The 23724-nt window shown below is 39.2% G+C and overlaps 1 protein-coding gene across 1 annotated transcript in view; it reads left to right on the forward strand.

The window, feature by feature from the left end:
- si:ch211-269e2.1 (cohesin subunit SA-2) overlaps window positions 1–23724 on the forward strand; it is a 180333-nt gene that overhangs the window by 140774 nt on the left and 15835 nt on the right. The window contains exons 31-34 of the mRNA XM_039746272.1: window positions 3991–4148; window positions 11201–11329; window positions 15572–15777; window positions 20722–20851. Of these exons, the coding sequence (XP_039602206.1) occupies window positions 3991–4148; window positions 11201–11329; window positions 15572–15777; window positions 20722–20851 (623 nt within the window). The remainder of the gene's footprint in view (window positions 1–3990; window positions 4149–11200; window positions 11330–15571; window positions 15778–20721; window positions 20852–23724) is intronic.

Consider the following 23724-nt stretch of genomic DNA (forward strand, 5'->3'; position numbering starts at 1 on the left):
ACAGACTTAGATTCATTTGGTGCTGCTTCATTAACAATGTGTGAAGTATGGTGAAATTAACCAGATTAAATGAACACATTAAGGTGTCATGCTGCATTAATCACAAGTGTTAACAGCAATGAATCAGCAGCACTACATTTTTTGTACTGCACCTGTGGTGTTAGTTTGATAGTATTGTAGAATAGTCTCTGTTCATTATAAGGTCAGTCTCTGCTAGTTTATAACCCTGAATTAAAGATCAGAGTAAACCCCTTGGAGATTTTCACATTCTATAATGCAACATTAGTAGTAGGGTATTGCACCATGTTAGCCATTATGGATGTAATGAGAAGTCGAGCAAATGGACACCTTTTATTGGCTAACTAAAACGATTACATTGAATCACAGTGGATTTAAAATTGGCTTTTTGACACTAATCAAGAGAAAAAGACTCCTTAATGCCAAAAATAAACTGCAAACCAATTTAAATTAATTACAAACTAGGGGGCTCGGCCCCCTGCTAGCTTTGTTCACCAACCCCCGTGCACACTAGTCATTTCCCGGATCTACCTCTTGCGATGAATCGTGCTTTGCTTTTGGATAAACACGAATATCAACTCTATCTTTGATATCTCCGTCTTTCGAAACTATTATTGCTGACAATTCGTCACATGTTGGTTTATATATATATGCAAGAATGATTCGGATTCATATACAAATCCAAGAAAACTTCTTTGTCTGTGTTTTTCAGATAAATTTAGTGTAAAGTGTGATACTTTTGGACGCATGGATTTTTTGTCCATTATCCAACCTGCTATATCCCAACCACAGGGTCACGGGTGTCCGCTGGAGCCAATCCCAGCCAACACAGGGCGCAAGGCAGGAAACAAACCCCGGGCAGGGTGCCAGCCCACCGCAGTGTATCCATTATTGGCTGTAGAATTTCTAATACATCCGATCGTTTTAACTCTTTCGATTCTATGTTGCATTGCTTCTCCGTGATCATAAACACATATAAACATGACCGAATTGTGGTTTCTTTGAAATTAAACTTTTAGTATCTTTAATTATTGCAGGACCACAGATTCTCATCACGTATGGTCCTGAATTGTGTAAATCTATGTTTTGAGCATTGAATGATGCAAACACAAACAGATTATTGTAGATTTGGGTATTTTGCCTGTAGTGCTTGTAGATTTCACTTTCACCAAACAACAAATCTTTTATTTCTCGCAGATATGCCTCTTCATTGGGAAGAAACACTACTTTTCCCTGATGGCAACATGAAATAGACGAACTACAAGTCTCCAGCTTAAACTTTAAAGCCAAACAATATCTACATACTTCTGTCATATCAACCTATGTCCATATATTAATCTCTTTTCACTGTTCCGTTATTTCACAGAGTAATAATTTCCATTTGTTAGTGCTAATGCGATCTTTACTATCAGTTTTTTGAGACTTTCGAATTTTAGTACTTTCATCATCTCTAACCTGCTCTGCATGGGTATCGCGGCAACGTTTTTGAACCTCTTTACGACGTTCAACTTTGTCTTCTACGGTTTGTCTTTTATTTCCGCCCCCGCTTGGACCTGTTAGGTTTTCAATTCCACCTGTTCTGGGCTGATTATATCTTTCCTTATTTTTTGAATTTGCACTTAGATTATTATTGTTCTTTTTTGAATTCTTTTCTCTCCAACACTTTTGGGCTTCTTTTAGACATGCTGCCCTTTCTTCTTTGCTTAGTCATTGATGTTTTATCTAGAATGTATAAAATTATTGGCCAGAAAAGGACTACATCGAAGGAAACGAATAGATTGTATGTCTTGTATTAAAATGATGAAAGTGTTAAAATTTATATGACCTGAGAGCACAGGAACTGTGTCTGACAATAGCATTCACATGAATGAGAGGTGAGTGGAGCATGGGCATGGTTAAATCTCTTGGCACAAAGTCTCATCTCGAGGGACTTGAAAGTATCTCTCTGAAAAAGTCTTGTCTCGTCCTCGGATTTTTTTATATAATAGATGTAAAACTCAAAATGATTAAACCAATTAATTATTTATCCCCTTCACGTCCGTATTTACTGTAGTTGGTGCTCCTTTGGCAGCCATTACAACCTTGAGTCTGTGTGCACAGGTCTCTATCAACTTTGTACATCTGGACCCCCCTTTTTTTTTTTTTTACTCCACTTCTGTTTATCTTTGCAAAACTGCTCAAATTGCATCTAGGTTGCATGGGAATTGTGAGTGAATAGCCTTTTTCAAGTCCAACCACAAATTCTCAATTGGACTGAGATCTGCACACACCATCCATAAGTTTTTTATGCTTGCTGTCATTGTCTTGTCTTTTCCTAACAAGGCACAGGTTTCTTATAGACCACATTAGGTTTTCTTCAGGAGTTCTCTGTATTTTGCTGTGTTTCATTTTACCCTCTGACCTCACAAGCCTCCCATGGCCTGCTGAGAGAAAGAAGCATTCCCACTGCCTGGTAGCTGCCAACACCATCCTTCATGGTGTAATTGAGTTAGATCACTTTGCTTTCACTTTCACATTAAAGGTTTTTTTTTCTGTTGCTCAGTGTCAAAAAGGCCAATTTAAATCCAATGTTGTAATGCAATAAAATGTGATAACTTACAAAGGGGGGAATACTTTTAATAGGCACTGAATCTCCACACAACAAAAAAACAGCATTACTAAATCCAAGAAAACATTATGCATTAATGCATCATCTTGGAATTATTGCAAAAACTGCAAGCACAGAGAACCACAGATGCATTTATCAGATAGTGTATCACATAGTAGGACATTTGGGACCTTCTAATCTCGACTCAGCATCATTTTGGAGAAATTAGGGGAAGAGGATTAACAAACTTTGTTGAGTAGAAAAGCCTGTTCTTGTCAATATTGTTCTAACATTCTAAAAGTACCAGATAATTGTAGTTGACCCCTTGATATTCATGTCTTAATTTTTTAATGTTGGATATTTTTTTTTTTTAAAACAAATCAGTAATATCAGTCGGATAGCATGCAGCAACTGTGATTCACACTGCAGGCTCATAGCTCTTGAGTTTCTGTTTGAATTTTGCTCTTGCTAACCATGTCTGTGTGAATTTTTATTCACTTTTTTCTGTGTGCTGGTGAGTCTGACTTGACCTTGTATGAGTAGCGTACCTATGTCTGTATTAGTGTGTGTTGTGATGGAGTGGTTGGTTTGTGCATTATGCTCGGTGTCTCTCTGTAACATGAGGCTGGATTGAGCCAGTTCAGAAAATGGGTGGAGTAAAAGGACTGATAATTAGGATAGGTAATTAAATAAGCTGGTTTTAATTTCTTGGGTCTACTATACTTTGCGGAATTTAGCCTGAGTTACCCATCTTGCTGCTGGTTTATGTTTCACGCTAGGCTGAGGTTGAGGCAGCAGGTGTATACTAAGGATTCCAGACTACTTCTATTTGCCTTTTTTTTAAAATCTCAAATGGGTAGGTACAGTGTGTTTTGTTTTTTTGTGTTCTGAGCAGGCTCTGCAGATATTCACTTTAGGTATATAGCCTCGTAACAGTCTGGTAAATTAAATGCCCTGCTTAATATTGCATCACATAATTCTGTTCACAAATTGTAAATTGCATAACATATATAACAACTGTTTTTTTTTACTTCCACTATGAGCCATGCATTTAATCACATATTCATTTAATTTCATTTATAAACACAGTATCAGGCATGAGTGCTCACCCATATTACTGTAAATAACTTACACAGTTTCCTCTGCCAGTTTCATGCTTGGCTTGGCCAAGATTGGAGTGCCTCCTGTGTGAAATCTGCTAATTCTGCCAGTGCATCATTTGGTCCCTCACACAGACTTTGCACAGACTGACTATGTACAATAAATGGAGTGTTTTATATTCAATATTACACTTAATCATATCAAAATATACACTTATTTGGTTCTCATGTGCATTTGAATTGTTTTGTGTGATTATATTAACATTTTAAATGTTTGTTTTCCAGCTTTTTCTTGAGGTAAAAAATGAGCAGGGCATCTGTAACTACAGTGGTAGTTCAAGTATGCATACACTAACCACCATCAGGGAACTGGCACGACGCTTTTCTCTCACCTTTGGATGGGATCAAATAAAATCCAGGGAATCCATCGCCATGATGCACAAGTAACTACTTGTTTTCTTAAATGTGCCATGATTGAAACATATCTATAAAGTATTTAGGTAATCCTTTCTGGTCCTTAAAACTGTATGCATTTGCTTAATTGTTTAATATTGGACATCTAGCTTAACAGTCATCATAAACAAGCAAGTGAATGAATATATTAAAATGGCTAAAATTAGTAGCCTGAATATTTGTTTTCCATATAAATGAAATAAAGAAAATGATGTATGATATTAGGTATAAGACAAAAAACATAGATGGCTTTTTCCATATTATGCAAGTAATGTTTGCTACTCAAAGTTTTCTTTTTAGGAAAAAAAAAGTGGGCTGTCTTCTGTGTGAGGTTTTCCATACACCTCTTTCCTGCACCTCCTCCCCAGTCAGACCCTTTACCTTCAGATCTTTTTTTACTTTATCCATCCACCTCTGCTTTGTTCTTCCCTCACTTGCTCTTCCCATGTACTTCCATTCCTATGCCTCTTTTGCCCACATATTCATTGTCTCTCCTCATCACATGTCCTTTCCACATCCTTTCCTGTACTTTCTTAGATATCTCTCCCACTTTTGTTGTACCTCTAATTGTCTCATTTCTTTTTGTCCTTTTTTGTGACTCCACACATACATCCTAACATTCTCATTTCTGCCATATCTCACTTTTCCTGCACTTTCTTTACTGCCCATGTCTCAGCTCAAGCCTTATCTTTAACCCTTGCCTTAATTCTATGATCACACAATACTCCTGCTACTGTCATCCTATTGTTCCATCTACACTGCACTCTGTGGGTTATCTCTGCATCTAATTTTTTTTTCAGGGTAGCAGTGATCCTAGATATTTAAATTTATCAACTCTTTTCAATAGCTCTGCTTGCTGACTCACTTCTGAATCCTGATAATCATTAAACCTCATATATTCTGTCTTCTTTCTATTTATCTCCAGTCCTCTGTCTTCCAAAACTTTTCTCCATTCTTCCAACTTCCTCTTCACTTCCTCTTTCCTGGTGCTACACAATACAGCGTCATCGGCAAAAAACATGCACCACGGAAGATTGGTCTTTTATTTTGTTACTCAACACATCCATAACCAGGTCAAAGAGGTCTTAAGTACTTAAAGAAAATCCCTGGTTCAGACCTACTCTAACCGGGATCTTGTCTGTTACCCCAACACTGCTTTTTAACCAGAGATCTCACCCCATCATATATATCCTAGACAATCCTCACATACTTTTATGGTATTCCTTTCTCTCTAATGTACCTCCAGATCTCTTGACGTAGCACTCTATCATAAGCCTTTTCCAAATCCATAAACAGCATATGCCAAATGTATTTTTTCTTGATGCTTCTATGAACTGTTCTTCTAAGACTGCTCCAGTTGTTGCTCTCCCTTGCATAAAACCAAACTGCTATTGCCCTGTGGTGGTCTCTTCCCTAGGCATTCTTTCTACAGCCAAATTTTCAATATGTGTGGCATCAGCTTTATCCGTTTATAGTTTCCACAATCCTGAATATTGTTGTCCTCCTTATACAAAGTAAATGGGTACAATCACATGGTCCCTACACTCCTCCAGTATTCTGTCCTGTTCATAGATCTTCTGAATTTCATCTAACAACACATCTACTTAGTCTTCTCTTAAACTCTTCCACATTTCTGCATGTATTTTATCTGATCCTGTTGCCTTTCCTTTTTTTTCTTTTCACTGCCTCCTTTCCTTCTTCCCTCATTATTTTCGCTACTTGCTCTTCATTTGGGACTCCATCCCCAAATACTACCCATGGATTTTCTTCATTTAACAGTCTTTCAAAGCTGCTCCGACCCTTCACAGCCCTGAATTGAACTAAGTAGACCGGAGAACTTTATGTGTCCAGTAAATTAATGTACAGTAAGAATATCACTGTGCTATAGATAAAATAGTGTTAATTACTCCACTGTAGTTTGAACAGTTTAATTTTTTCATAATTTAAGAGAAAGAAATAACAGGGGCGGCACGGTGGCGCAGTGGAAGCGCTGCTGCCTCGCAGTTAGGAGACTCGGGTTCGCTTCCCGGGTCCTCCCTGCGTGGAGTTTGCATGTTCTCCCGTGTCTGCGTGGGTTTCCTCTGGGCGCTCCGGTTTCCTCCTACAGTCCAAAGACATGCGGGTTAGGTGGATTGGGGATTCTAAATTGGCCCTGGTGTGTGGGTGTGTTTGTGTGTGTCCTGCGGTGGGTTGGCACCCTGCCCAGGATTGGTTCCTGCCTTGTGCCCTGTGTTGGCTGGGATTGGCTCCAGCAGACCCCCGTGACCCTGTGTTTGGATTCAGCGGGTTGGAAAATGGATAGATGGATGGAAATCACAGTATTTGAAATATATCCTATGCAGTCCTAAATCTTGACATTCTAAATAACGACATTTTAAATTTGTGTTTTGTCATATGAACAAATTATTTTTATATATATGTAATTAAAGGATCACTTTTTAATATGAGTATAGCATCAAGTCAGTGAAACCACTGGGTTATTGATTTGGTCATTTAAGTAGCAGAGGGGGTTGTTAATCAGTTTCAGCTGTTTTGGTGTTAATGAAGTTAACAACAGATGCACTAGAGGGGCAACAATGAGATGACCCCCAAAACAAGAATGGTTTAACAGGTGGAGGCCACTGACATTTTTCCCTTTGTATTTGGCTACAGTTAGTGTCACTACTGGTAGCACGAGGCAATACCTGGACCCTACAGGTTGCACAGGTAGTCCAACTTGTCCAGGATGGCATATCAATATGTGCCATTACCAGAAGGTTTGCTGTATCTCCCAGCACAGTCTCAAGGAAATGGAGGAGATTCCAGGAGACAGGCAGTTACTCTAGGAGAGCTGGACAGGACCATAAAAGGTCCTTAACCCATCAGCAGGACCGGTATCTGCTCCTTTGGGCAAGGAGGAACAGGATGAGCACTGCCAGAGGCCTACAAAATGACCTTCAGCAGCCCACTAGTGTGAATGTCTCTGACCATATAATCAAACAGATTTCATGAGGGTGGCCTGAGGGCCTGACGTCCTCTAGTGGGCCCTGTGCTCACTGTCTGGCACTGTGGAGCTTGATTGGCATTTGCCATAGAATACCAGAATTGACAGGTCCACCACTGGCACCATGTGCTTTTCACATTTGAGAGCAGGTTCACCCTGAGCACTTGTGACAGATGTGAAAGGGTCAGGGGAAGCTGTGGAGAACGTTATGCTGCCTGTAATATCGTTCAGCATGACCGGGTTAGGGGTGGGTCAGTGATGGTCTGGGGAGGCATATTCATGGAGGGACGTACAGACCTCTACAGGCTAGACAACGGCACCTTGACTGCCATTAGGTATCGGGATAAAAGCCTTGGACCCATTGTTTATGACAATGCCCAGTCTTATGTGGCGAGACTATGCAGGTAGTTCCTGGAAGATGAAGGAATTGATACCATTGACTGGTCCCCACGCTCTCCTGACTTAAATCCAAAAGAACACCTCTGGGACATTATGTTTCGGTCCATCTGACACCGCCAGGTTACACCCTAGACTGTCCAGGAGCTCAGTGATGCCCTGGTCCAGATCTGGGAGGAAATCCCCCCAGGACACCATCCGTCATCTCATTAGGAGCATGGCCCAATGTTGTCAGGCATGCATACAAGCACGTGGGAACCATACAAACTACCGAGTTGGTCAGACCTGACATTTCAAATCTCAACAAGTCTCCAATTCTTTCTAGGGAATTCTCAAATGTTCTCAGATCAAATATGAGACGTGATCTCAACAGTGTTATCCTGGTTCTCTCTCTCTCGACCTTGTCCGCTATTCTTCATCTGGCATCTTCATTAGCTACTTAAACTACTTTAGGTTAGTTTTCTCAATCAGAGTAGTGGCTTTATTCCACATTATTCTGAATTTGAAAGAGCCACATTCTGGGGCAGAGAATGAGATCATCTGCACTGTGCAGGAACATCTTTTCAACTAATTGTATAACCTTTCACCTCCTTCTTTCAGCCACTATACAAACTGTTGACCATAGTGAGTATGGAGAAAAAGTTGGGACTGGTAAACTGAATGCTTGTCCAGAAACTGCTGTACCAATCCATTGGCCAAATTTAGGATCACCTTTACCTTCGCTCATGAATAAGAACCCATGGTACTTATTCTCCTCCACTTGGGGCAGCTTCTCTGTCTCCTTCATTGTGCAGACTAACCCAATCTTTGCATAGAGAAAACTGCAAAATCCAGTTTGGAGGTACAAATTCTTGGGGGCCACACCAGTGGGCAAAAGAAAGTACAGTTAGATTATACCGAGAGGATAGCATCATCTACTGTCCAAATAGCAAAAGTGTAGTCTTCATGTTCTTACAGTGAATGATCTCCAAGAAATGGCTACATCTTAATGTCCTGTGCATTATACTCACAAGGAAAGAGGAGGAATGACCCATCCTTGAAGGAGTCCTGCAGTCGCTGTAGAAAGTCCTTTGATGTCATTACAGTAGAGGAAACAGCATTTTTTTTTTTTTTGTGAAGTTGAAACTAATGGATAAGTGCAGTGTATGAAAAGGCCATGTTGATCAGAATGCTCCAAGTCAATACTATAGTTCTTACTATTTTAACTCTTTTGGTTTTTAATATTATTCTCAATACTGTCAGTGATGACTTATAGTTGATCCAAGATACAGTGAATTGGTAAAAATAAAATGTAAAAGTCAAGTAAAGTGTTCTTTCCTATTTGGAGCTATCAGCCCCGTGTTACAGTGAAGAATATCTTAAAAATACAATTTTAAGTATACAGACTTACTCTAACAATTATCAGGACTTGTGTCAATCCTCCAGATTCTGATTTTTTACTTATAAAATGCTCTGAAGATGTCATAGATTATCATAAATATCATGTGCTTTTAACAGTGTGGGACATTTGTCCCTTTAAGATACGATGCCAATGTTGGAAACTGGGCACTGATACGGTTAATTCTTTCATCTGTTATAATTGAAATGGCTTAATATTAAGGATGATTATGTCTGAGAAGTATCTTCACCACTTCTTTGTTTACTAGTGCTGTTACTGCTGCAGAAATGAGCAGGGCACGTTTGTAAGGTATTGGAACAAACACATTTTTCCTTGATTTACCCCTTTGCTCCACAGTTTAAAATTCCAAATCATACAATTCAGACGTGATTTAAAGTGCACACCACAGACTTTTTTATTTAATGGTATTTACCTATATTTCGGTCTCACCTTGTAGAAACACTTTTTTTACATGGACTTCAAGCCAAGGAAAAAATCCATCCTTGACGCAAACATTTGGGAGGGGCATTGTTCAATATGGTTAGATGTGAATTGGATTGCTGTGGGGAGCAGGCTGATATTTTAAGATTAATAGTGTATATATTTCTGGACAAGCAGCATATACAAAATAAGTCTGTGTTATTAACAATGGCCCTGTGAAGTGTTGTATAGTATTATAATGGGCTCAAATGTCAAAAGGGTTCAACTTCATTCTCTAAGGCATAACAATCAGGCAGGACTTCACTTTTAAGCTGGTTAACAGTGAGAATGTAGCGCTTTAATCCGTGCATCTGCTTGAGTAAAACGTTTTCAATGACAGGACCGTCAAACTTGTCAAGTGGTGTCCTTTGTGTCCACTTCAATCTACACACTTCATGGACTGCTTTGAAGGTTTTGCAGTGCTGAAACAAGCATGTGGAAGATAGTTCATGTGAGATGATGAGGTGAGAAGTGCAGTGAAGAATAGATTTAACAATATGGACAAAATATTGTAAGGGGAGAGCAAGAAAATAAGATTCTAAGTTAACAGATGTGTAGATCAGTAGGGAGTTTTTGTGGAAAACCTACTGTGTAGCTTCAGAGGAATTACGTTTTCATTTAATATTCTATAGCTGTGAGTTCTTACATTTCTGAACAAAGCAACATTTTTATTTTTATTGCACAGTATAATCATACAAGTTTTATTTCTAAATTTGAGAACCAGTGGTTCAGATTTGTTTTTACACAGTGCTGACAAGCTGTGCTTTTAAAAATAATACTGCTTTCTTCTGTTTTACTGTCAAAATGCCAGCTTTAAAAATATAGGATACTTTCCCTAACACCAGGTACATATAAATAATTAAATATACTGTACATAAATATATGCCAAAGATGCTGAATCATTAGGAAGTTTTAGCAGCAATTGAAAGAAAAACAGGATGTAGTGTTAAAAGGCCTAAAATGCTCAGTGGCTGGCCTGAATAAAAACTAAGTAAGAAAGGCTAGCAGATGAACCCACAAATGTCAACTTCACTGATGTGCAAAAAGCCTCATGAGGCCTTATTGTCAGCCTGGAAAAAGGCTACATGCACAGCTAAATGAAACTGCTATTGCTTCACTCACCTGTGGAAAGATGTGACTGCCAAATGTTAACTAGCTCCTGCTGAGCAAACAAAACACAACTGAACTGAAAACTGATTTGAACAAAAAAAAAAACAAGCGGAAAAGAAAACGATTTGCTCAAAAAGTAATGGATAAATAATATGCATATCAAAGTGGTTTAAAATTATTAATGGTTGAAAAGACAGAGCTGACCAATCCAAAGAGAAGAGGAGAAGATAAAGTTAGCATTGTGTAGGTCTGTTTTTATGCGTATGGAAGAAGTCTCCAGGTTTTGCTTTCATTAGCCTTATGTCTCATCATATTTTTCACTTAATGTAGAAAATAAACAAATATCCAGATATGCCTGGTAATCTTCTTCTTGAAAGGCACTATATAAAATAAAAATGAAAGGATAGGAAAGTTTTATCCTCATTGTCAACCTTTCTAGCACAAGTCTGTTTTAAGAGGCTTATTGTTATTTTGTCACAATCTGTTGCACATTTGTGAAGTGTGAGACTTTGAGAGACTGAATATTTTGAAATAAAACCAAACTTTCCTTCCAAATTCTTTCTAATTCCTCCTGATTAAATAACAGCATTTGAGGTAAATGCAGACTTTGTAATGCACGGACCAAGTGACTTTTACACATTTGGTGTACATTATATCTCTGACCTGCTTTAATGTTGCCCTATTGTTTTTTAAAGGGATGGCATTGAGTTCGTCTTTAAGGGATTCATCCAGAATGGTGGGATGCCACCTCCACCCAACATTGCTTTCCTTACCATACTGAGCGAATTCTCTAACAGACTGCTGAAGCCAGATAAGAAGACAGTGTAAGTTAACGTTCACTTATTTGATTTGTCCTGTCATTTCATGCTTAAGTCATAAATGTGCCGAGTAATGCATCATAATTGGGACAACCTCAAATTCGTGTGCATTACATTTGATGTGATTGGCTAACTGATGACTGTATGTGAGCTCAGCTGTCAGTCAGTGTTAGTGATGGTGCCCTGCCTTGTAGCTGATGCTGCTGAGAAAGGTAGTAGAAAAATAAGCTTCAAAAAACAAATGATATTTCATGTCTCTAATCTTGAAACTGACTTGTTATACCTGAATATAAATTTACAATTAAAGCTGAAAGTTTGATAGATGTGGTTGGAACAAATTAAATCATTCTGCCACAAAAGTTTTGTTCAGCTGTTTGAGAGCACCTAAAAATAGAACTTTCTTTGCCTTGGCCTTACAAGCCAGATCATGAGTTCCAATATGTTTCTGCATACTTTTGGTAAATTAAAAGATATGTGTATGATGCATGAGCTCTGAACAACTGTTGGGCAGCTGAAGATGAAATTGATTCCCACACTATGGTGAAAGGATTGAGTGCAATTAGTGGTTTTAGCATCCCAGATTAACTTTATCAGCTAGCAACAGGAAGAAACCATTCAGACAGCAAAGAGAAATGCGTGAAGGCATTTCCAGTTGAAAATAAATAACATACATGGCAGCTAATAAATACAGCATATCTTGCCTCTTCTCTTTTTGATCTTCCTCTGAGCCCTGCTGTGTTTCCTGGAGTTTGTTCTTTGGGGCTGCTGTGTGCTTCATGCTGGGGTATCAACTTCTTTCTGCAGAAGTGTTTATTTGACCAGCCCTTCTCCAGTACTTTTGGTCTTTGGTAGATAATCTTCAACAGTGTCTCACATTGTTATGACTCCTTCAAACCACAGCTGCAATGACTTCACCCATAACCACTGTAGAGGCATCCACATATGCTGTGCATTTAGTCTAACCACCGTAGCTTATAAGTCAAAATTGTATCATTAAAAATACAAATCAATTGAAACAAAGATCATTCTTTAATATAAAGTTCAGCAAAGAAAGTCTGGCACCACGTCACAAAAACAAGGAGACTATATATAAAATATTATAACAAAAACAGCTTGTAGTCCCAGACTTTTAAAATGAATGGTAATGATTTGGTCAGATGAAGAATATAGGCCAATACTTGCTTACAGTCTTTAAATGTGAACAGCCTGAATAATTATGGAGTGTACAGTACATTCCCTAACCAGTGGCACACCACTTCTCCTTGTGTAAGATTTTCATTCCCAGATGACACCACATCTGAACATCTTTTGGCCCGACTCCTTTCCTGTTTTTGGATAACTTTTTGTAGCCCCACCCACAGCCAGGTGGTCTGTTACTATGGTTACATACGATTTTCTTATTATTGTCTGATCATTTAAAAAAATGGGTTGAGTTAAAAAAAACAAAACCTTACGATGTTATCAATCGATAAATTTCTGATTAAACTTTAGACATTAGGGGACCCCCAGGGATGCTGAAACACAGGGCCAGGATCAACCCACTCACACTCACCAACCTCATTCATACCAGGCCTATTCAGAGTTGATAAATTACTCTGACATGCGGAATGAAGGAGAGAGAATCTGGAGCAGCTGGTGGACACCCACGCAGACAAAGACAGAAGCAGCAAAAGCCACATAGATAGTGACCTGGCCTACTGTGCCAGTTTGTGCATTCATCAACATAATCATTAACTTAACAAGTTATGACTTTAAAGATGTTAGATATCCATCCATCCATCCATCCTCTTTCGCTTATCCGAGATCAGGTCGCGGGAGCCGCAGCTTGAGCAGACATACCCAGACTTCCCTCTCCCCGGCCACTTCTTCTAGCTCTTCCGGGAGAATCCCGAGGTGTTCCCAGGCCAGCCGAGAGACATAGTCCCTCCAGCGTGTCCTGGGTCTTCCTCGAGGACTCCCCCCGGTTAGACATGCCTGGAACACTTCACCAGGCAGGCGTCCAGGAAGATGTTAAATAATCATTAATAAATTAATAATTAATAAATAAGTGGAGTTACTAATTCTCCAGATTAAATCTTCATGACTGACCATGGGCCTCATGAATAAAAAACTTGCTTTTGCTGTGAAATGTGTTTAAGCCATTTCTTATGCAAAAGTAGGGATTTATAAAACATATGGCATGGAAACTGGCTTAAAATTACACAATGTTGTGACCATCCATAAGTACTATGCAAAGTTTTTTGGTGTTTCCATTCTAGCTACTCTAGACCAAAGTTATAGGAGGATCAGCTGATGAATATTCAAAATGGCCATTTTAAAGGCCATACATGGTTAGTGGCGGGAGGTGATGGGGAGTAGCTAAAAGTTCACGAAGGAGCACATAGTTTTAAGTTCATTTTAGACTTAGAAACAAACTCATCTATAGACCTGCCATACATATGGTTTATAAATCCAATTTTTTTATGCATACTCCATTTTTGCCTTTCTAGAGTAAGCAAAATAATTTTGTGGAATCTAAGCAAGGTTTTTTTCTTTCTTCTGTAGAACCTTAATGATGTTTTAAAGTCAGCCGTGCAGCTTTAGCTTTTATTTTTGGTGAATGTATCTTTGGTGACTTTAAACATACTCTGGTTACCCTGTTTTTACTGATTGTCGTATGCATCTTGTCACTGAACCATTGTCAACCCCTGAAAGGCTTTGGTCCAAGAATCAGGCTGGCAGTGTTAATTTTCCCAGACTTTAGATGATTCTGTTCTCCTTCAGGTGTCAATAATGTTGCTGTCTTAATGTTGAGGGCACCATGGACCATTTATAGTACATGTTAGGTCGAATTAGACAGAGTTGTTAGGTTTCCACTTGCTGCCATCATAAACATACACTTGTTTGACAGCAGGAGGTAGTGATCTTTGTCCATTTCAGATCCTGATCATCTGTTGGCATTGATTATTGATAAGGGCATTACTAGTAGCTGTCTTGGTACAACCATTTGTACCAGGTTGAAAGATCAGATCAAGTCTGTTATTATCAGAATATTGGAAGTAGCAAATTCCTGTTCTTGTTCCTATATCCAGTGTTAAGCCTCGTCACTCTGGACACCTCTAGATGTTAAGCGATTGCTTGTGGTCAACAGTAGAAGTCTTCTGAAGTTGAATTGTGTGGCTTCATCGTGATAAATGCTGGTGACCTTGATATCCCATAGGAAGTCTGAAAATGGCACTCATTGATGGCTTTCCAGCTCTGTATGGAGTGATGATATTGGATGACAGAACAGTGGCCACCACATGTTAGCGCATGACATCTGAGCAACCTGAAAATGAGATTGTAAAGTCTCTCTCTCCCTATTTTCTTCCTCTCTTATGGGCCAGCACATTTGGAGAAAGTTCTGATTTCAGAGTTTAGGTGCTACAGCTGTTTGATAGGAAGGACAGCTTTGCCTTCTTTGGCCATACTGTGGACATTCCAGGAACCGATTTTATAACCAATACCAATGCAGTGGATTTTCAGGATAACCTTGGAAAAGGCAATTGTGTTTTTGCTTGTAAAGTTTCATTGGTCACATGTTTAATATGTAAAGACCATGATTGATGTCAAACCCTCATTGAAGCTCAAGTATTTTAAAGGTACCGAAATTTAAACTTAAACTTTTCAGTGGATTTACATGTTTTAGGTATTCTCGAACACAGTTCTTGAACGTGTGTGTGTGTGTGTGTTAGCTTGCGAGTCTGTGGACATGATAACTTAGATACAAATCACTCTATTCACAATGAACTTGGTACAGTTACTAATGTCATAAGATACTGAACAGAACATTGTGTGATTTTAATTAAAAATGACATATTTACTTCATTTTCTTGCACCATTCCTCCATTTATTTTTGAATCTGCTTAATCCAGGTCAGAGTTTGGGAGATGTAACATATTTTGGCAGCACTGAATGTCAATCAGGAACCAGTTCTGAACTGAATGGCTGTCCACTTTCTTACTGCTTAATACCAACATTAAACCTTTTGTTTTTGATGTTTATGGGCGTTTCCAAAGCCTTTTTCACTGCATCAAAGGGCACATTTGCAGTTGCTGTCCATGATAAAGCAGCTGTTCGTGAGCAGCAGGCTGGGTGGCATAAGACTACGTCAGCAGTTCTGACTTGACTTTTTCACTTGTTTACTACTGCAATGGTTTTAACAGACATAACCTGTTTTTTTTTAGTTTTTGTATTCCCACCATTTGATCAGCTATTCTGTCTTTGCAGGTATGACTATTTGCAAAGATATACAAGTGAGCAGTCAGTGACCCTGAAGGATAATGGCTGGCATCCACTGGTTTGCTATCGAACATCCTTGCTGGCGTGTGGCGAAGCTGATGACTTGTGCTCTGTGTTGAGCTGCGATACCCCTGGAGAGCCCTTACCCATAAATTCAAGCAGAGCATCATCCTTGAAGAGGAATCTGTCTGATGGTTGGTATGCACCCTGGCAAAGCAGCTGATCAATCAGCCGGTGCCGGGTGTTTGTTGATTTTGAGTTACTAAGCACTAAGTGCCTTGTTAGTGCCCTAGCACTATTTGTCTTTGTTATGGTTACTGGCTGTGGATTGTTTAGATGAGAGCTGTGATCTTACTATAAAAAGTACACTGAGTGCAGTTTAATGGAGCCAGGCTGGATAGAAATAATGGAGGATTTAACCGATGCCTTGAAATTATGGCTGCAGGGCTGTGTCACACCTGGCATTCTCCTATTGGATGTAGTCTGAAATAGTTGGTATTTTGTATGATCAGCCCTAATATTTTATTAAAAATGTGAAAGACAAATGCAAATAATCAGTACAATAATTTTAGTTTAGTAATGATAAATTTTTTGACAATGAACTCTCTCTCTAATCTCATTCAAAAAAATCTCATGCAGCTTTGCCACCTTCACTCACCCTGTCAGGTGGTGCGGCAACGTGGTGACCCCACACAGCTTTTCTGGACTGAGCCTGACTGGGCTACGTGGGTCACCTGGTCCCCAGGCACTTGCTGGCAAACAGCACCCCAAGACCTGGCTCTAGGGGACAGTCCCAGGATACGTGTCACGTTGACTTAAGATTTGGATTGTTTTTCTATTACTCTGTTCCTTTAAAGTATAAGTTTTGGTATTTTTCAAATCAAAGTTATGTATTCACAAACATGCTATATATGAGATAGATTGATACTTTATTAATCCCCAAAGGGAAATTCACATACTCCAGCAGTAGTATACTGATAAAAAACTATTAATTAAATAAAAATGCAGTGCAAGTTAAAAAATGCAAGGTGGAGAGTGCAAGGCAGGTATAACAGTCAATAACATTGTATAATAATGTTAACGTTTACCTCCCCGGGTAGAATTGAAGAGTTGCATAGTGTGGGGGAGGAACGATCTCCTCAGTCTGTCAGTGGAGCAGGACAGTGACAGCAGTCTGTTGCTGAAGCTGCACCTCTGTCTGGAGATGGCACTGTTTAGTGGATGCAGTAGATTTTCCATGATTGTCAGGAGCATGCTCAGCGCCTGTGGCTCTGCCACGGATGTCAAACTGTCCAGCTCCGTGCCTACAATATAGCCTACCTTCCTCACCAGTTTGTCCAGGCGTGAGGCATCCTTCTTTATGCTGCCTCCCCAGCACACCAACGCATAGAAGAGGGAGCTTGCCACAACCGTCTGTTAGAACATCTGCAGCATCTTATTGCAGATGTTGAAGGACACCATATGCATTTGCCACATGAAATTGTGTTTTAAAGTTCTTTTTATAAATAAAAAAAATGTCCTGCCCACTTTGGAACTTCACAATGGAAGGTAATGGGGTATGGAGGAAAAGCTTAAAACTTACTAGATATTTTTCAAGCCAAGACAGTTGTCGAGTACTGATCCACGACCTCCATGTTTCCAGGGCATATTTGTGACAACAACAGGGATCTGGAAATACTCATTTTATCACATATTCCTGGTACTGTTTTTCTTGTGGTATGCATACGCTTTCTATTTGCTTGTGTGAATTCTCACATACTCTGAATATGGAAGTAAATCAAAAGAAAACCAGGAAATGTGGCATGAAAAGTTTACTGTGATTGGATCTGCCAGGAGGAAACCACCCCCTGGGGAGCTGAAAGGTTGTTGGTGCTGTGGTATTCTGTACAGTTGGTCTTCTTTTAAAATGGCTGAACCTCATAATGTTGGTGTTTTTTTGTTCAAAAGTGACATGTATAAACTATTTTACATTGTGTGTGTGTGTAATCACAAGATGCAGATCAGTACTGAAAAACTTGAAAAAGTGGTGTATTTGGGAAGTTTTAAGCTTTTCATTTGTGCCCCATACCCTTTATTGTAAAGTTCCGGTGTGGGCAAGATATTTATTTTAAATGTATAGAAAACGATTATCTTTAGATCACAATTTCTCATGACAAATGTGTATATAGCATGTCTGTGAAAAAATAACTTTGACTTGAAAAATGCCAAACTTAAGTGTTTTTACTTAGGGCTGCAGCTCCAGTTGTCAATAAGAAATCAACATTCTTCCTTTAAAGGGACAATAAATGTTAGGCTTACACATAAAACAGAAAGTATATGTTTAACTAGTAATGACATCAGTGTTTGTTTAATACATTTTCGATCAAGTCAATACAAAAAAACACCAATAAAGAACAATGAAAAAAGTGAAATTAGAACACCTTTTTAAAATTAAGAACAAAATTAAACCCTGCAACCCTTCTTAATTAGTAATTTAAAATATCATCTGAAGTTTACTTAAACATCTTTCAAAATAAAATTAACTTTTTATAAATAGCAAATGTTAATATGAGGGTAAATGAAAAAATAAAGGCAATTTGAAAATTACATAGTAACAATATATATATTGTGAAGAGGGGGGCTGAACGCACCCCTAGAAGACACAGTTGCTCCTCCGAAACTCCCTCTTAAATGATGATACAATGGGAAACAAATACAGTTTTTACCTCCTCTTTGCTCGATTAGCTGCTGATGTGCTTCGAACATTTAACAGCCTGTACAGCAGCTGCCCTTTTGTTTTGTTGTCCCGTCTCTCCTCTGTTGTATTCTTTATGCTTTATTAAGCTGTTTACGAATATATTTTAAGTTTCTTGAAAACCCTAAATGAATCTGTGCAACTGTGTAATTCAAGTGTGACAAGTGGTACCAGAAGTGGTTGTACAGATAGATCCTCGGGATGATGTGAATGTTCCACTTCCTCCAAACCCAGAGATACTACCGCCTATTCCTGCTGTTGCTTCTAAAGGATCTGCTAGCGAAGATGGGTCCTACGGACAGAGATGAACAGAGATGTTCCTGCTAGCTTTTGAACACTTGGCGACTTTGATGTGTTCAGGATAGACGAACCTGGGCTGCCATCGTCGTCCCATATTTATCCAGGGATCCCCTGCTTGCATTGCAAATTGTCCCTCTTGATAAGTTGGTGATTTTGATTTCTTGGAGGAACAAGTTATTCTATGTAAAACTACAAGCTTCCAGGCTAAGGGCTCTGCGCTTTGCCAATGGAAACTGGACCTGGATCGCCTGTTCGTGCTCAGTTGTAGGATTTAATTAATCTCGCTCACAGCTGATTTTGAGGGAGACCTGTTCAAGTGGATTGTGGAGAAAGTAGCCAGTGCTGTGGTACTGGCGGGATTCCTGAAGTTCTCCGGGACGAGTTTTTGTCGCGATGTTGTCTCGTTCTCCACCTTGGACAAACAATTGGAAGGCTCCCAGGTGAGATCGCTGCAATGAACAGCAGGCTCAGGGCCATGAAAATCCAGTTTCCTTGGAAAGGCCATTACGGGCTCCCGTTGTTACTGATGTTACCACATCTGGAGAGGCTCCTGGTCGTGACACTGCTGTGTGTATTTCGCAGTGGTGCAGAGTGCAGATGTTTTCGATGTGATCAGGTCAGCCACATCGCCAGAGAATGTCACCTGCCCCTGCTCGGTCCTTGGAAGTTGGCTTAGCCGAGGTGTGTTCAGACCCCTTTTCACAATATATACAGTGTGTGTATATATATATATATATATATATACATACATACATATGCACACAGTATATACACAGGATACAGATTTTTTTCATTTTAATTTTTTCTTTTTATAGCCATGCAAAATATTAACTGTGATAATAATAAAATAATGAACCAGTGACAGTACAATGTCATCTTCATCATGAAATAATCATGTGCCTGTTGCAGCCACATATGAAACCAAGCATCCAATGACCTTCGACTGGGGGAATTGGAAATGGTGGGATGGATTGAGTCAAATGAATGTGAAATACTAAGGCACACCTGAAGTGCTTATTAACAAGCATCTCAATCATTGTATTTGATAAACTGCCAGATTTGACAAGAATTACATTAACTTCCATGGCATGAACTCCAGTCGTGACTTGGGTTCAATGTTTTTGTTTGGTGTAAACGTCACACTACCGCTGACAATCCTGCATCTACTCATTGCTTACTTACAGGTAAACCTGATTTGAAGATGTTTGTTGATCACAATTATTTGGACTATTTATGATTTGTTGACGATATTCGGCTGAAGAAAATAGTTGTTCAAACAAACTATTGTGCTAAGCTGTGTCAGAAAAGTCAAAATAAACCACTTGCATGTCGCCGTCTCTGGCAGCCTGTTACTGCAGACAACATGCAAGTGTTTTTAAGTCTCCTAATATTGCAGTGCAGAGTGGGTAAACCAGTCCAGAAATAGTGATGGTCCACAAAGCGGTTCTAACAGACGCCCACTTTCAGCAAACTTATGAATGAGTGTCGTTTACCTGCATTTTACTAATAACAATGATTATAATGAAGCCAATCACTGAGCAGTAAAACTGTCCAAACTGTGGGATGTGTATCAGGTGACCATCAAAAATATGCAGAAAGTGTGTATGTTCCTAATTTTTGACAAGTCTCATCGGACACAAGGAAAGGCTGCCATGGATAAAGTACATTACATCTAAATGAGCACAACTTGGTATGAAGTTTTACACGCTGTACGAAGTAAGCTCTCGGTACATCTGGAATATTCCAAAAAAATCTTTTGACATTGCTCGAACATGGGTTGATGTGTGTTTCAAAACATATGACATGAAACATGTGTACTAAATCGGCATCAATACAGCAGTGGACACTAGACGTACCTTTACTACTGTAATTATGCTGACATTTTGGTTTTTACAGGTTTAATTTTTGTTGTTGAAAAAAATTCAACTCTTTTGTTGACTTGTTATTACAGGGGTTAACATAATGCTAAGGGGGTTAAAACTAGATGTTTTTAACATTAGGGTGAATTACCATTCTTACCAGAAGCACAACCAGTTCAAGACAATTGTCATTTTTGACTTAAGCAGAGGATGGCAAACTAATTCTGTGGTTCATGCTTTACCAGCAGGAGACTCTTATCAGAAGACTAACCCCCACAGCAGAGAGCCAAGTGGAAAAAATTCAGAGACGAGGCCCAAGCTGACACAAAATTACACAGAGCCAGCAATGAAGCAAAGAAAATGTCTCAAATCAAGGTAAGAAGTTGGACTTTCTTAATCAAAAAGATACATATATGGTCAAATGAGGAGGTTTTTGTTTTGTTATCAATGTTTCAAGCTCCAGTTCCTCTTAAATGTTTTCATAATGATTACATCAGTTAATCAATTGGATGCAGACAGCAATTAATCCAGTGGATCTGAAACTCTTTTACAGAGGAGTGAGACCCCATATTCAGAAAGTAATTTTTACCATAGGCTCTCAAATAAATGCGTTGGGTTCTGTGATGCTATGAACAAACCTTATAAAGTTTACACTCACTGTATATAGCGTTGCTTGAAGACCCAATTTTTAAAAATGGTACCATACCGGCATTATGCTAATTTTGGCACCAGAAGTAAATGGTTGCATACAGGCACCTCGCACTCCGTTGTGTACCACCTTGCTGTCATTGCACTGAAAACCCCAAATGGGGCCGCTTCTTCAGAGTAATGTAAGCGAACCTATACCCTGAAGGGCCGCAGTGGCAGCAGGTTTTCATTGTAGCCACTTTCTTAATTAGCACACTGCCAGAACTGGAAACAGTAGGCCACAGGTAATGATGATTAAACATCTATACTAATAAAAGGCAAATCCCTCACTCACTCACTCACTCTCTGACTGACTGACTCATCACTAATTCTCCAACTTCCCGTGTAGGTAGAAGGCTGAAATTTGGCAGGCTCATTCCTTACAGCTTACTTACTAAAGTTAAGCAGGTTTCATTTCAAAATTCTGCACGTAAAGGTCATAACGGTTGACGACATCCACCATGTTGAACTTTCTTATTTATGGCCCCATCTTCACGAAATTTGGTAGGCGGCTTCCCTGCACTAACCAAAACCAATGAATGTACGTATTTCTGTGGTATGACGCCACTGTCGGCCGCCATATTGAACTTTCCAACGGTCTTTGTTACTTATGGGCCCATTTTCAAGAAATTTGGTACGCAGGTTCCCAACGCTAACTGAATCCTACATACATACATATATACTTCCATAGCCTGCAGCTCGGTCACCGTGTGAGGCAGCGTTGGGTCCCCATCCCAACGCCTCCCACGCTGTTGGCTGCCTGCCTGCCTGCCTATATAATTCCGTCCATCGCTCCAGTCTCTACATTCCCTTCCTTACGCCAGGATTCACATCTCCTGCTGATAACTACAACCTTTTTACTTAATCCACGGCTTCTCCGCTGTTTTATTGTTCGTTTATTATGATTATAGTTATTGTGTAGGTATTTTAGACATACTTTACATTGTTCAGGTACCCATTTCCTTTATCATTCCAACTGTACCCCATTAACATGTCTATTGAGGTAATCACCATCGATCAAAGAACTGTCACTTACCTAGTGGTTTCCAATGCCCAGAGATGGCACCTACCTTTTCTATTCTCTGTGTTACATATTGCAGGGCCATATCAGGCTCACTCTTGATATCCGGAGGAACATTGTGTCTTATGTATTGAATGACTGGGACAGGTTCAAGGTGTAGACTGATGACGGTACAGGAGATAATTATACTACACAGGAGCACTATAAAAGTGAAATGCTTAAGCCCTTCATCTATGGATCTGTATGTGAGTTGATGGCTGCCGCTGAATTGTTCGATTGTTGCTTTCAAGTGTACGAAATGGTAAAATATTTTACACCTTTCGACAACCGCCAATGCCTCTTAAACATCTTAGATTCACAGGTGACGCATTTCAGTAGTGGACACTTTGATGTTTATGAATGTTTAAACTCTCAAAAGCTGGATGTGAAGTTATCGATGAAACCGGTTGTATGCTTACAATGCTTGACAGATGCCGAATGTCTCTTCAACACAAGTCCTGCAAATACTGTCGTAATTGAAACAAACTATGAAACTCAAACCGATTATGACAGCAGCAATCCAAGCTGTGAGATTTGAAACAAGATTACAGTTCACATGGCAACTGTATGCTGCATGCTCAACAACAACAACAACATTTATTTATATAGCACATTTTCATACGAAAAGTAGCTCAAAGTGCTTTACATACTGAAGAAAAGAAAAATAAAAGACAAAATAAGAAATAAAAATAAGTCAACATTAGTTAACATAGAGAAGGAGTAAGGTCCGATGGCCAGGGTGGACAGAAAAAACAGAAAAAAAACTCCAGGCGGCTGGAGAAAAAATAAAATCTGCAGGGGTTCCAGGCCACGGGACCGCACAGTCCCTCTGGGCAAAGAGTAAGCAAGAGTAGTATATATATATGTGTGTGTGTATATATATATATATATATATATATATATATATATATATATATATATATATATATATATATATATATATATATATATATATACATACACATGTATATGTGTGTGTATATATATCTATACTAATAAAAGGCAAAGCCCTCACTCACTCACTCACTCACTCATCACTAATTCTCCAACTTCCCGTGTAGGTAGAAGGCTGAAATTTGGCAGGCTCATTCCTTACAGCTTACTTACAAAAGTTGGGCAGGTTTCATTTGAAATTCTACGCCTAATGGTCATAACTGGAAGGTATTTTTCTCCATTAACTGTAATGGAGTTGAGCTGGAATGACGTGGGGGCGGAGTTTCGTGACATCATCACGCCTCCCCGTAATCACGTGAACTGACTGTCAACGCAGTTCGTAGAAAACCAGGAAGACCTCCAAAAGCGCTTAAGAAAACATGCATTTTATAATTGAGAAGGCAGCGAAACAATAAGAAGTGGCGAGTGACATATACTACCATATTCATGAGTGCTGCTACCTCGAAAAGAAAGCAATGTGTAAACCTAAACTTTAAATTAAGTTCATAGACAGGCTACGCTGGTGTTTCACATGCCCACAGGTAATGCGGGATACAAGTTTAATGAG

This window comes from Polypterus senegalus, chromosome 2, assembly GCF_016835505.1.
Source record: "Polypterus senegalus isolate Bchr_013 chromosome 2, ASM1683550v1, whole genome shotgun sequence".
Classification (NCBI taxonomy): Eukaryota; Metazoa; Chordata; class Cladistia; order Polypteriformes; family Polypteridae; genus Polypterus; species Polypterus senegalus.